The 14,997-nt window shown below is 42.1% G+C and overlaps 2 protein-coding genes across 4 annotated transcripts; both read left to right on the top strand.

The window, feature by feature from the left end:
- Positions 1-1,118: 1,118 nt before the first annotated feature.
- Positions 1,119-11,336, top strand: clpxb (caseinolytic mitochondrial matrix peptidase chaperone subunit Xb). 3 transcript variants are annotated; one of them, XM_076264562.1, is made up of 15 exons: positions 1,119-1,475; positions 1,855-1,926; positions 3,415-3,575; positions 3,711-3,825; positions 4,006-4,160; positions 4,547-4,706; positions 5,012-5,053; positions 7,583-7,759; positions 8,012-8,176; positions 8,614-8,702; positions 8,913-9,077; positions 9,183-9,485; positions 9,676-9,768; positions 9,973-10,079; positions 10,197-11,336. In XM_076264562.1, the coding sequence occupies exons 2-15, from the start codon at positions 1,869-1,871 to the stop codon at positions 10,285-10,287; spliced, it is 1,881 nt and encodes a 626-aa protein (XP_076120677.1). In that variant the 5' UTR covers positions 1,119-1,475; positions 1,855-1,868; the 3' UTR covers positions 10,288-11,336. The 3 variants fall into 3 exon arrangements, with proteins under 3 accessions (XP_076120677.1, XP_076120678.1, XP_076120676.1); XM_076264561.1 differs by having other exon boundaries at positions 1,122-1,475; positions 3,412-3,575; XM_076264563.1 differs by lacking the exon at positions 5,012-5,053 and having other exon boundaries at positions 3,412-3,575.
- A 1,392-nt stretch (positions 11,337-12,728) lies between these two features.
- Positions 12,729-14,976, top strand: LOC143101075 (uncharacterized). Its single transcript, XM_076264568.1, has 4 exons — positions 12,729-13,391; positions 13,562-13,741; positions 13,895-13,996; positions 14,161-14,976. The coding sequence occupies exons 1-4, from the start codon at positions 12,792-12,794 to the stop codon at positions 14,293-14,295; spliced, it is 1,017 nt and encodes a 338-aa protein (XP_076120683.1). The 5' UTR covers positions 12,729-12,791; the 3' UTR covers positions 14,296-14,976.
- The last annotated feature ends 21 nt before the right edge of the window (positions 14,977-14,997 follow it).

Here is a 14,997-nt window from a genome sequence, read left to right as displayed (position 1 = left end):
GACATCCCAACCTAACCTACGTAGATACTGAAATTCAGATGTTTGTTCAATAATGTCTAAGTACACCAAATAAGGAAGGCCTATTGATAGAAATTGTTATAGTAAAATATGTAGATTTTTTTTTCATGTAGCCTTGGCAACTAGCCATCTTGTAGCCTATAGGCCTGAGTAATATGCAAATTGTTAAACTCACCTCAACAAGTCTTTTGCAATCATTTAACCTGCCGTGAGCAATGCTAAAGTTGCTGTTACAAACAGTGCAGTGTGCAAGATTATCATTATGTTTTAATCTTTTAAGACAATTGGGTACACTTTTGTGTAGTCTGATGTGAAATGGGTCTTAAATCTTCCTTTTTGAGGGGCACTGACGCTGCCATGACGCTTAGATACACTGACTGAACTGATTAATTATGTTTGGGAGAAAAGAGATATAAGCACTTACACTGAAAACGGATTGGTTGATTTAGCAAAACAGACCAGGATGCTCTCTGTCTTGGATGCGCTTCAGGCACAAACGCACCACTCCTCTCTCTCTCCCTCTCCGTTGTGTGCGCATTAAGCTATGCACACGCGATTTGAAGCAAAGATTCTAGAATCTTTGATTTGAAGTCCGGTCTGGCTTGCGTGCTCTTGTTCGCTCTAGGTTCCGGGAGATTTTATGTAATTTGCGGGCGTCAGGAAGCCGCTATCAATATGTGTAGTGGGCGGGACAATGCTCTTGACCACAGAGTAGCAAATGCAGGGAGTGAGAGACGCTTTACAGACAAAGTAGCGCGTTTCATTCTTTATCCATTTCAATATCGGCTTATCGGTGGAAAAAATGACCGATACCAATTATTATAAAAATGCTAAATATCGGCCCTAATAATCGGCCAGGCCGATAATTGGTCGATCCCTAGTACACGCAGCCACTGTTTACAGCTCTTCGAGTCACGGTAAAATGTAATTTTTGGTACATAGTTAATTTAGATAAACTTATCGTGTGGGTGCTTGCGTTTCTTTAGGAATCCTTGGTTTGTATAAATTAATATTAAGTGACACATACACGTAAGAGGTTGGACATGCGTGACGGTTGGTAATATGTGACGTTCCTATCATGGTTGGTATCTGCAGAAGAACACCTTGCCCTCCCCTTCTGCACCATGTGATGCAAACAGTCATCAAGGGACCCGTCTACGCAACCTAAACTAGACGCTTTGATAACTAGCCCTAGGTCTATGGTTTGGCCGACCTAGTTCACCACAGCAGAGGTTACATCACAAAAGTAGGCCCTTGACAGTGAGATAACTGAGTGAGAGAGACTCTGCATACTGTGACATTGGCATGACATTTCATGTCCGTGTTACGTTATCCGTGATATCCACACAGTGACTCGACGAAATAATTTAGCTAACATTATTTGCTAGCTGGCGAGCTAACGAAGTGCTGGTGGAAATCCTGCCATATACTTATTTGGTCCTATCTCGGACAAACCAGTAAGTGACGATACTTGTGAATCTATTAGAACCAAACCTCATTATCGAGGTTTCCTCAATCATCTGTATGCAATGTTCCATTTTAATGTTTAACTTTGGAAACGATGCATGTTATGGGGTGTTGTGTTTTTAACCTAACTAGCTCGTCCCTGACTGCTAATGCTAACCTAGCTGTTTCTATGGTTAGCCAGTGGTTTTCCACTCGGCTCGTATGAATTTCCTTCTCTTTCCATAGGCATGGGCCTATAGCATTACCAGAACCAGTAGCAGATCACTCACACTTGTTGAGCTTTAATTTGTGCTTGGTGTAGTGTTTGTGATTCTGTGTGCATCAAAGCACCAACCTCAAGCGTCATAATGTGCCTCTGAATTTTCCCAGACCTTGACAGAAACATGTCCTGCTGCACATGCACGTCTGCTGCGAGGGTACTTCTTAATACAGCACAGAAAGGTACGTTTATACGTTCCGGTAAATTGTCTAAGAGTTGACATGAACGTTCATTCATTTCGGTTAGGCTACGTAACGTTAATGATTAGCTAGGGATGGAATTATTCTTGTCCGCCTCAGTCTGATGAAGTTTCTCTAGCTTATTACGTCATATATGTAACATTCCTGGTAAGTTGGATACATTACATGGTTATCCCTATTTTATACAGTTTATGGGTTATCCCCGTACAGCCTGTTGGAACTTGGTATGAATAAAATATACTCCAATTAACAGTGTTAAAAATGTGCTTGTTCCAATAATTATGTAGACACGTTCCTCTGTGGCATAATATCCAGGGAGGTTGTGAAATAGTTGAGGAGGGTTCATGTAACGCCTCTGAAGCGATACCCCCATAAACATGGCTGTAGTGGTGGTTAAACGCAAGTAAACACAGTTTATCCACCTGAAATTTCAGAAATGGAGTTTATCCACCTCTCAAAAGAGTTTATTTACCAATTGTAACTTTTAACATTAAAATCCCACTGTATTATCCAAATTCACAATATGTACACTCTAGCAACCATTTAATACCACTGGTATTGTTATAAACATTGGAAAATATCAAACATGTTCTGAATGCCTTTTTTTTTACAAATCTGATTCCACATGGCACAGTCCACCTTACCGTGATCACAGAATTCATAGTTTACCCACATCTTATTTTACCACTACACCCCTGCCCATACATGTCAGCAAGTATGCTGATGAGGGGTGCAAAGGCTACTGATTTGGAATGCAGACTTTAAACTTGAGGAACATTTTAATATTATTTGCTTGAATCGAAGAATAATTCTAAATATGTCAATGCACTGTTGCCTGCAATTTCACAAATCAATGTAAGACGTTTTTCAGAATGCCCCTGGATACCTGGAACAAATGTTTCTTGCCATCAGCATTAGTATACAGTTAAATATTTGTATACAATACATGTACAGTTACTTATTGAACCCTGTGTTAACATCTAAAGAACTACATTTTAGTAAGTTGTCAGCAAATTTGTATAGCAAACTATCATGCGTTTTTGATTGGACATCACACTATTGGGCAGAAAACTGTTTTGGATGAGTTACCAATGATTTTGAACTGTTTTGAATTAATCAGTTGTTATGATCTTTAAAATTGTATCGGTACATTTTGTTAAAACCTGAGGTAAATGTTTGTCCCTGTCAAGGTTGCCATGGTCATGGACACCTTAACAGGCAATTGTCCAGGGGAGAGGGGGCTGTTGATGGGCAAAAGTCCGCACAATGTCCGCCTCCCTGTTTATATATAGGCCTACCATACAACGTGTAAATGTGCATTTTTAACAGCGTTTCACATTATGTCCAACTGAATTCTTAAATGCTCACCACGGTCGTCATTATATCCAGGTATTTGTCTGTGATTGTAGTGAACGGATATGGTTGTTTGTGCTGTGTGGAGTGACTTGAATGTTCTATGTCCTACAGCAGGATTCTCCAGTTCACGGGTTCAGCTGTTTGCCTTATGCAGACCAGTATCTCGTGACACCCACCTACCTCCCTCAGTGCGTGTCAGGTCATTCTCGGAAACTGTTGTGTGTTTTGCCTCAAAAGATGGGACCACTAAGGAAGGCTCAGGTGACGGAGCAAAGGTATGCCTTTTTCTACGGTAATTTTTGTTGGACGTATTTTGCATCTGTTTATGTGTCTGCTCAAGTTTTAAGTTTCTCGAGAAGACAAATGTATTTCTTGAGTACTGTAATTCAGCTTGACATTTTGTTCTGCAGAAAAGTATGACTGAAGGCAAGAGGCTGTCAGGCTCTGGTGGCTCTGGCAAGGGAGGCGGTCAGCTCCGATGCCCAAAGTGTGGAGATCCCTGCACTCACGTGGAGACCTTCGTCTGTAAGTGACACTCATATGAAAGATTCATGTAGATATCCTTCTGTGAGGACTATGGCAAAGTTTGGGTGATTTATCTGTGTGCAGTTGTCTAAGAGATGTAATACCTTTGTACATTTGAAGCAGTTAATTGTTCTGCAACAGTGTATTTCTTGCCTAAATATTTTTTTGTGTGTTTGTCAGCTTCAACGCGGTTTGTGAAATGTGAAAAATGTCACCACTTTTTTGTGGTGCTGTCAGAGACTGACTCCAAGAAAGGTCTGAATAAGGAGGCTGAATCTGCTGCTGAAGCTGTCAAACTGGCCTTTGCACAGAAGCCACCTCCTCCCCCTAAGAAGGTAAGCTTTGGTTCCAGACTTCACATCTTCACAAATGTACACAGATGTTTGAACTGTGGCTCTGGCTTTTTTTCCTTCGATCATACATAGATCAATCAATAAATTTAATTTCTTCAATTCAATAAATGTCATTGCCTGTCCCAAAGTTTTAAGTCAGTCACAATAGTTTTACCAGTTCAGCTATCTATTAGTGATGGCCAAATGAAGCTTTGGTGAACCACTGAACCACAGCAGTGTGAACCTAGCGACACTAGCTGAAAAGATGGCTGCCACACATACATTTTTCAACATAAAAGTCCTTAGCAAACCAATATTTTTGGTTACATATACTGGTTTGGGTAAGGACCTTGATCCTTTTTTTTTTTGTCTTTGATTTATTTTTTCAGATCTATGCCTACCTCGATAAGTATGTTGTTGGCCAGTCCTATGCCAAGAAAGTCTTGGCAGTAGCTGTGTATAACCATTATAAGAGAATCTACAACAACATCCCTGCAGGAGGCCGGCAGCAGGTGGAGGTGGAGAAGCAGACCTCCCTCACTCCACGGGGTGGGTAGAGCTCTCGCATGGAAACGCACACTTGCTGCTCTGCTGTCAGTTGACTGTGTTAATGCGCCGCTCATTGTACCTAGACCTGTGAAAGCTCCCCAGTTCCATGTTGAAGTGTGTTTGTCTGTATGGTTTGGCATTTGTCCAATGAGTAATGACCGATGGAAGGCAGCAGCGAAAGGCCTTTTACCTTCATGGGAAGGAACGCGATCCCGTCCTCATGGAATCAGAGCATTTAACGGTTTTTGGTGTACAGTTGTAGTCCCAGTAGCCACGGTAAGATAACTGTCCCCCTCTCTCTGTAGAACTAGAGCTCAGAAGACGGGAGGATGAATACAGATTCACAAGTAAGTGTTCTGCTAGTTCCACCTCACATAATGTCTAGTCCATGTCCAATAGACTACACCGGCACATTTCAGACACTACAATTGACATCATTCACCCATTTCTCTGTCTTTATTTGATTTACTTTGTTTTATTATTTTGGTCCCTTGTGGTTGTACAAATGCCAAATATTACAGACATGTCTGTATGCTTGTGTCACATCGTCACACACTCAGGAGGTATTAAAGGTGATTTATGCTCCAGTCAGAATAAGCACCAGATGCGTTTAGGTATCTGAGTAGCCCCGCCATAGCCTGGTAAACAAAACTCATTCAGGAAGTGAATAGAGTCTGGTCACTCGCAATTGGGATTCCTTTTCTTTCCAAATCATTGGTCCAGCCTAACCAATCACATTAATCAGGGATTCTTCCATCTTTGCCTGAACTTTACAAACTGACACTAAACAGCACTGGCAGTCAGGAAACAATGTACTGTATGTGGGCCTACCTTTGCTGTAAATAAATGTACACATTCTACCAACTGCAATGTTTGATGTTTGTAGGCGTTGCTACCACCGTTTACCACAGCCACTTGCCGATGGAAACGTTAGTGAACGATGGTGTTCCAGACTAGTATCTCCCTGAAAGGACATCTAGGTAGGCGTGGCCAGGCTAGCCCGCTAGGGCGCCTTTTGGATAAAGAGTCTGAAAAGACATTTTCCAAATCATAACTCAAGATGAGTGGTATGACCATTCTCTCTGTTCTGCATGTTTGCTGAAAAGGAAACTTGATAAGGTGACTGAGTAGAAGTGAACTTGTTTATTTTTCCATTTGTTGTTGGACAACATCAGCCCTTTTTGGCTGTGTGCTTGAAGCCTGCCCTATCTGTAGTGCTGATGCAACAGAAATGCCCAACTTCTGTAGATCTAGACAGATGAGTTCTGTTAATATGTTCTATTATAAATTAAATAAACTTATAAACGAGTATAAACTAGGCCTAGGATGTGAAAGACGAAGGCTGATGTTGACCTATGTAAGGAAACCTACTGTATTCCTGTGACCTAGTTTACCAGTCTGGGGACCCACTGTCTGTCACCCGGCCTTCATTCAGTAGCTCCTCCTGGACCCTCTCCAGCTGGTTATATTTAAAACTTGGACTTCGCTCCACTGGAATGACATTTTAGCTCCTAGGCAGCTGGGCTTAGAAATTAGGTTGGTCTTATGACATAATAACAGCATCATTAGTGAGAGTGGCATTGCATTAATTGCACTAATCAGAATCCCCAGATCCAGTCAGTTATGTTTGCTGCATCAACGACATTCTGTTATTTGTATACGTGCAGTTGAGGACAAAAACAGCATACATTTCTAACTTTGTGTATGCGTGCATGTGAATGTGTGCTATTTTGCTATGTTCAGGTGTATCAGTGCAGCTGGGTTACTGGGAAGATAGCCAGATGATTAGTGTATTTTATCAGCTGTGCTGTAAAGTTGGCCTGACCTACTTTGGGTATGTCTACAGGCCCTGCACTGGGGCCAACCGTATCAATGGCATGTTTACCCTATAACATACAGACACACCATATGCACTGGTTTTGAGGTATTTTTAGAAGGGTATGCTAAGCTAAATGTCATTAGCGTCCCTTTTAATGCTAAAATGTTTGGCTATGTCTCATATTCACATATTCATAGCCACATAGAATCATAACTTGATAAGGATAGACATTCGCTAAATTACCTTCAAGTATATAGCATCTAGCCCATTTAGAAGCTCACACATTTTTTAACTTTGCAAAAATGCACCCTCATGCAGAGTAGGCCTACTGTAGTTGGGGCCCACATGCAGAGTACTGCAGTTCTACAGCACATCTCTTAGTTTCTGTAAAACTGGACTTCTATGCCGTGTCCCACAGCTCACTGGAGTAAAGTATTTTCCAAACCTGAATTGGATTGAAATGTACAATCTATTCTGCCTACATTTCTGCAAAAATTCAAACAGTCAGAATTATTTGTTACCTGTGACATTTAAGCAGCAGTGATTTTTACCCTGAATCACCCACTGGCCTACTACAACTAAACCTACAGAGCTAATATAACACAGACAAAACTGATCAACTAATTCTGACTTGATTTGCTATAGATAGCATTACCTTACTCTAAGTATTTATTTATTATTTATGTTTACACCCTTTAGTATTTTTGTATTATTATTATTTGCTGTCTGTCATTTTTTTACTTTTTGGATTAGTTTTGATAACTGATTATATTTGTGTATACTGTATAATGTTTGCAGATCTTTTGTTTTTAATGTTCAGCAGATTGGTTAACTGCCATTGTTTTAAATGTGCTTTGTCGTTTTGGACCAATACTTTTTAGGGATTTGGTGAAATAGTCAGGCTTCAAAATTATGCTGCTGGTTAGTTATATATATATATATATATATATATATATATAATTATACCCGCCTGTAAGTCAGTGCTACCCCAAACATGTGACCCTAACCGATCCTAACAATATACTGTATATATATTTTTTAATCCTTTATTTCTCAGAGCTGCTTCAGATTGCGGGCATCAGTCCCCATGGCAACGCTCTGGGTGCGTCCGTGCAGCAGCAGGCCACTCAGCAGAGCCCGCAGGAGAAAAGGGGCGGGGAGGTGCTAGACTCCACCCAGAGTGACATCAGACTGGAGAAGAGCAACATCGTGCTGCTGGGACCAACTGGGTCAGGTCGGTCTTGGCTTTGCGCTGATAATTCACTCTGATGATTGTTCTGCTGAAACAGGGAGTAGTTGAGCTGGACAAGACTGGCATAATAAAACAAATCTTTTATGTTGATTAAGGTTGACCTCGATTTCTATTTTCGTTTGAATGAAATGAGTCACTGATAAACAATATCGTGCAATGAAAACATTTTAGACATGCCACTTGTGTGACACAACAGTGAACTTGACCCTAATGTTTGCAATATCTTATCGGCAGGTAAAACTCTTTTGGCGCAGACCTTGGCCAAATGCCTCGATGTACCCTTTGCCATCTGTGACTGTACCACCCTGACTCAGGCGGGCTATGTTGGGGAAGATATAGAGTCAGTCATAGCCAAACTACTGCAGGATGCCAACTACTCAGTAGATAAAGCCCAACAAGGTAAAAAAAGAGCTTTGCAGTTGCACTTCCTCATTCCTCAAGTCCTGTGGATTTTCTCTGTAAACAGCTGTGCTCAGAATGGGTCGTGGAAGAAGGCACCCTAAGCCTGGGGACAGATGAGCTCTGGGGCCTTAGGGTGCAAGTGTGTGTTGAATTGGGGACAGATGATCTCTGGGGCCTTAGGGTGCAAGTGTGTGTTGAATTGGGTATAGATGAGCTCTGGGGCCTTAGGGTGCAAGTGTGTGTTGAATTTTCTGTAACTCACCCTTTGCACACCCTCACAAAGTATATCTCTCCTCAGGAAGTTAATTGATCCATCAAAATGTTGATATCTTATCTAATGGGAATTTATGACTTATTGATTTTATTATAGATTAGTCATGTAGTCAATCATAAACCAGTGTCCAGAAGGTGATGGCAGTCTCCTTGCTTTGCAGGCATAGTGTTCTTGGATGAGGTGGACAAGATTGGCAGTGTTCCTGGAATCCATCAGCTGAGAGATGTGGGGGGAGAAGGAGTTCAACAGGTTGGAGTGCACTTGCTCTGCTCTCACTGCCATTCCCAATGATGTGTGCTTTAGGCCACCCCTGTGAATGCCTTGATATTTAAGATGGCTTTTGGCTTAATTTGATTAGCTCGACCCTCATAGCCTTGACTGGACGGACCATTCTTGGAAATCATGTGATGGACAGCGTTTTCTCTCTCTCTCTCTCTCTCTCTCTCTCTGTATCTGTAGGGTTTGTTAAAACTGCTGGAGGGCACAATAGTGAATGTCCCTGAGAAGAATTCTAGGAAGTTGAGGGGAGAGACCGTGCAAGTGGACACCACCAACATTCTGTTTGTGGCATCAGGGGCCTTCAATGGCCTGGACAGGATCATCAGCAGAAGGAAGAATGAGAAGGTGAGCTAAAGATGGCCGCCACATTCAGATTCAGCCTCTTCAGTATCCCTAGGTGTTTGTGAAAGTGGTCACTTGCACCAGTGACCTTCCGTTGTTCCCTTGCAGTACCTGGGATTTGGAACGCCGTCTAACCTGGGGAAGGGGCGGCGGGCAGCGGCGGCAGCAGACCTGGCCAACACCACGGGCGGGGAGGTGGACGCGGTGGCGGAGATGGAGGAGAAGGATCGACTGCTACGGCACGTGGAGGCCCGGGACCTAATTGAGTTTGGGATGATCCCCGAGTTTGTGGGCCGTCTGCCTGTGGTGGTGCCCCTGCACAGCCTGGATGAGGAGACGCTGGTTCGCATTCTCACGGAGCCCCGCAATGCCGTGGTGCCCCAGTACCAGGCCCTGTTCAGCATGGATAAGGTAGACACAGACCACCATTAGACCTCGCATGTTCATTTGATTTTATTTTTATTTTATTTAATTTCTGTTTGTTTGGCACATGTACATGTAGTTGCTTATTTAAAGTAGTATTCAAGATATCTGAACAGTTGTGATACACATTGAACCAAATGTTAATTGTATATTTTCCTCTTTTTCCACTTTTTCCTAGTGTGATCTGAATGTAACTACAGACGCCCTGAGGGCCATCGCCCGACTTGCCCTGGACAGGAAGACTGGAGCCCGAGGGTTGAGGTCCATCATGGTAAAGACATGTTCACCTCTTTACAGCACTTACATGACCCATACGCAATACCATTTTGTTGCGTCAATCAGTAAGATTGTATAGAGAATTTCCCGATATATACTGCATCATTTCTGAGAAATTTCCCAAAATATATACTGCATATTTTTAATGTTTCAAAATCTGTGTGTCTGAAATCTTGGTGCTCTTGAATGTCTTTGACAGGAAAAACTTCTACTGGAACCCATGTTTGAGGTGCCCCATTCTGACATAGTTGCTGTGGAACTGAACCAAGAAGTTGTTCAAGGAAAGATGGATCCTCTGTATATCAGGCAAGTGAAACCTCTGAAATAACTCTGAACTCTGTACACACCATAATTATAACCATCTCACTTGGACAGAGGTTAGAGTGAAGTTCCTCCTCTAAAATCCTGTGGTTTCCTCACCAGAGCGCCGGCCAAGGACGCCGCTGAGGAGGAATACGACTCAGGAGTGGAGGAGGAGAACTGGCCGCGGCAGGCGGACGCTGCCAAAAACTGATTGTCGACCCGTCAGTGATTTTCACGAATTCTCAGATTAAACAATGAGTAGTACACGGTCATGGAGCGGAGATCTGGATTTCTGATCTGGTCTTGCTGCTCCTTGCTGGTAGACTGAGGAAGATATTAGCTAATGCAAGAGACCTTCTCTTTCAGTAATCACGAACAACCCTCCCCAGCTCCTTTGGTTCTACCTATCGGATTATTGGACTCATTAGGAAAAGGATGCACATTGACTATGTTCTGTTCAATCTCTGGGGATTGTTAACATTTTTATCTGTGTAAAGATAATTTTCGTTGTGGGTATTTTGTTCCTTTCCTCAAGTGTGTCACGACAACAGTAAGGGAAAGAATTGCCCTGAATGGGATCATATGATACAATTGAAGGCATAGGGTAGGAAAGGAATGTTTGAATTTTAGTCTTTTCATTTTAGATAGTACATACTACTACCATGCCCCTTTTTACTGGGGCATACTATTCCAGAAACACATCATAACTGTGATGTTATTTTCCCCACCATTTTAAAAATGGTACATGGAATCTAAAGCTATTCTGCTCAGTAGAGTTGCTAATGTCCAGGCTGTCTTTATACTAAAAGAACATATCACACCAAAACCAGCACGGATAGAAATAATGACCTGTTTTTGAAATGGCTAAGTATTGTTTCCTTTTGAAATGTCTCCTCTGGAGTCCTTCTGCCCCAGCGGCACTAGTCGCCTGCAGGCTGAGGAATGGCAGGAGATGGAGGTGTGAGCTACACTAGGCTGTCATGGGTCTCCTCACCATTAACTCACACTGTATCTCACATTGTTAAACATGGCATCCAAAAAGAACCACATTACCATTTCTGTGATTTTAAAGTGCAGTACATAATGAGATTAAATTTTATTTTATTTTTTGATCCATTTAGTTGTTTAGGATCCTGCTGCTCTTTTTCTCTCCCTCAGAGGTCGACACAACAACCTATATGCCCTTAAATTTGGAAAAGCAAAGAATTTATAGATATGATTGTTTAAATACGTAAATAAAATGTATATCTGTAAAAGTTGTCTTCATTGTATGTTTAATTAATTGATTCTAGGATTTGAAGTGATCACTGTAATAGTGTGCACACATGATGTGGGCAAACCAAGAGCACAACCATTTGTCTTATGACTTTGAGGAATGCATTTTGTAAAAATGATCTGAAAGTAAAACCTTGGAATTAGAATTTCAAGCCAGTCCCATTTAGTAATTTAGTGGTTAATATCCATTTTGGATAATCTGATGAAGGAAAAAAAACACATTTCATCTTCCTGTTATGGTGAAAGGGAGCATCATAGTTTTACAAGCAAGAAATAGCCATGTTATTGTAGTCATTACAATAATTTGTCAAATGCATGAGGAAAATACCAAAAAGCCAATGCACTATGCAAATGCAACAGGTTCCTAGAGGATCTGCATTTGTAAACAAGTTGTATGAATCATGCGTGACTCAGAATGTGTAAGCCATGTGTAAGCCATAAGAGCTTTAAGCACAGCCTGTGCCTCACTGGGACACTGCCTCCAGTACAGACCATCCAGGCTGCCACTGAACACTGCGTTACATCCAGAAGTGCAGGTTGCTCTCCTGTTTCTTTAGTTTTTGGGATTTATCCATTCTGTGTTTGTAAGTATTTTGTGTATTTTGTGGTATTGTTGGGTACTGGGAATATAGACTAATATATTTCACTTGTATGTCTAGATATATCTAGAAATGAATTTGAAGTTGCAATGCAGTGGTTGACTTTTGAGTGTAAATGTAACATTTTTTTTTTCCTAAATAGTTATGTTTTATTTCAGCATCTAGGTATACATATTTCTAGAACAGACTTGTACATAGATATGAAGATGTATACATGTGTATTGGACACGTGAAAGATAAGCACTGACTAATTAAAGTAGGATAATGCCACTACGCATGGTATTATACAGGACCACAGGATGAACTTAAACATCAGGAACAACAATAGATATGTCATCATGTTATGAACACTCAGACTGTTTTTCCAGATACAATTCAGTAGATGAAAATATAACTGTGGTGTGTTTGTGAACAGCATGAGTAGCTTTGAGGACATCCCCTTTAAGATCCCCATGGGTGCCCTAGATGAGCCACTGGAAGAGACTCGAGAGGTAACAGCTCCGGACATCAACGTTCCCGATTGCCTTCAAATACTTCAAGATACAAAGGTGGGAACCACTGATATTTGCCATACTTTATAATTGTGGAGACCTGTTTCACAAGATACATTTCAGCTATCAGTTGGCCAGAGTACCACACCAACTGTTTTTGCAAAATAATGCATAATATATTGACAGTTTAGAGTTCTGACATTTATTGCAGTTTAGACACTTGGTTATTACATAATGTGTGTGTTTATCCTCTATAGTATGACTTTAGTGTGGAAAACTGGGTTCTAAGTAGTCTTCAAGGTTCCTGTGGTTCTTGGTCAAGCACGCATCCCTCCTGCCCCCCTCACTGGATGATGTTAAGCAGCCCTCAGGAAGGTCGCATGTCCCGACGAAGAAGCAGTGAAAGCTGGGAGTCCAAGCGTCGCCCGCGTAGCCTCAGTCTAGGCGCAGCCGACATGGGCTACCCCCAACAGCACCGCACGGTCAAGTTCCTTGTTGAGTCCGAGTGTGACGCTGGTGGATACTCTGAAGATGATGAAGGTTCATCCACAGAGGACAGTGCGCACTGCCAGTCCTGCCAGTGTGGGGATAGGCCCCGTAGCTCAGGGCCAAAGCGGCTGGGCTCCAGGTGGATTGAGATCCAGCAGAACACCTCTCCTCGTCTGTCCGGACAATCCTCCCCACGGACCACGTCACGTCCCAGGAGATCCATGTCCACTGGCCAGGACATTCAGCTGGCACCACAGCGGCTGGCCAGCCCACAGTGCCACAGCCAAAGGACATCCAACAGGCGTGGCACTCCTGCCTCCAGTGGTCGAAGGCATTCACAGAGCCGAAATCCAGCCACACTGAATCCAGCCACAATCACACCGTCCTCCACGCTGATACAGACCAGGCCATCCTCAGCTGGGCACATCTCTACATCCAGAAATCACCAACCAGCTGCACAGGTATGGCCAATTAGATGACAAACTTTTTGATTGAAGTGAAAATATCACATTTCCCTTAGTTGCCAGGAGATATTGTACCACAGTTAAAACGAATAATTTTACCTCCTAAACATGATCTGTTTGATTATTAGAACAAGGCAAATAGAACTGTCTATTTTGTGAATCTCTAGAGGACTCAGCGATGCAAGACTTCACATGGACGACCATCAGGGCAAGATTCCGCAACAGAGCTGTTCTCTGCCCTGAGTCAGGACGAGAAGGAGCTACTGGACGTCATAACTGAGCGGGGCTATTCTCTCCGGACAGCCATCATTGCATTGCAGAAGACCGGCCTTCGCAAACCTGAACAGGTCTGATACTCAGTAATAATTGCTTCTGCTCAGTTTTACTGTGGCGTTTATCAACCAATACACTGGAGAAACTATAGGAGAATTGCTGCAGTTCACAGTTTTACTTATAGTCCTTTTACATTGACCTCAATGACAAAGGCTTTTTGTTCCCAGATCCTGAGTTACCTGGTGGCCTGCAAAAGATTACGTGGTTTGGGCTATGACCAAGTCCAGGTGGAAGAGGCTTTGGAAATGTTCCATTACAGCGAAAGCAAGGTGACTGCTTCCTCAAGGGTTTAGAGAACCGATCATGTGCACAGAGCTAATTGTCTTGACATACTGGGAAACAGTCCAAGGTGGAGTAGAGTGGAAACTACATGACTAGTTACAGGACAACTGTCCAGAATTTGTCTGTGACAATGTCTTTGTTTTACCCTCAGGCTTCAGAGTTCTTGCGCCTCCTGACCCAGTTCAACGAGATGGGCTTTAAAGAGAATGCCATCAAAGAGGTGCTGCTGGTGCATGGCAACCACCGGGAGAGGGCCTTAGAGGAGCTCATGATGAACACATTGTGAAAACTCTGCATTTAGCTCAACACACATGCTTTTGATTAGTTGTTACCACACGGACACACACAGTCCCCTTTTAGGAATTGTTTCAGGAAATTATAAATAACCGGAAAAAACTGTATGCTTGCACATAGAAACATTATTCATGACACTTTACTAGGCCGAAATTAATTTTGACGTGGTCACATGGAGAAATTATACAAATACAGTAGACATAAACCCAATGGTGTTTTTTTCTTCTTCAACAGATGGTTAACCATGTGGTGTAAACTACATTTTGCACCCAGGATTATGGGTGGGCCAATATGAATCGATGCAGACACGATAACATCATAATACAGTGAAACTGCAACACTGATTACATTGATAGAAAACTATCTGTGATTCATCACAATATAATTGCTGAAAAAAAAATACTCCCGAGTAGGCAAAAATTGTGTATTTGATGTACAACAAAGTTAATTTTCTCCCTGTTAGTTTCTTCTTTGATATGCCCCAAGTCATGAAGTGACTAGAACATCAGATTGGTTTGGTCAAATTGGTTAAACATGTAGCGCGCTCGCATGTTTTAGTAAAAATATTGATATTTCACACTAGTATATCAATAACGTATTACAAACACTGTCAATATATTTCGATATTAAACATTTTGTTCCACCCCTACGCAGCATGGTAGTAAAAGTCAACAGAGGCAAATGGTAGGAATCA

The sequence above is a fragment of the Alosa pseudoharengus genome, unplaced genomic scaffold (assembly GCF_046254945.1).
Source record: "Alosa pseudoharengus isolate Yale_2024_CS ecotype anadromous, Long Island Sound unplaced genomic scaffold, YU_APseudo_1.1 YU_APseudo_1.1_scf_10, whole genome shotgun sequence".
Lineage (NCBI taxonomy): Eukaryota > Metazoa > Chordata > Actinopteri > Clupeiformes > Clupeidae > Alosa > Alosa pseudoharengus.
Note: the sequence above shows the minus strand (reverse complement) of the source record. Positions and strands in the feature narration are given on the sequence as shown.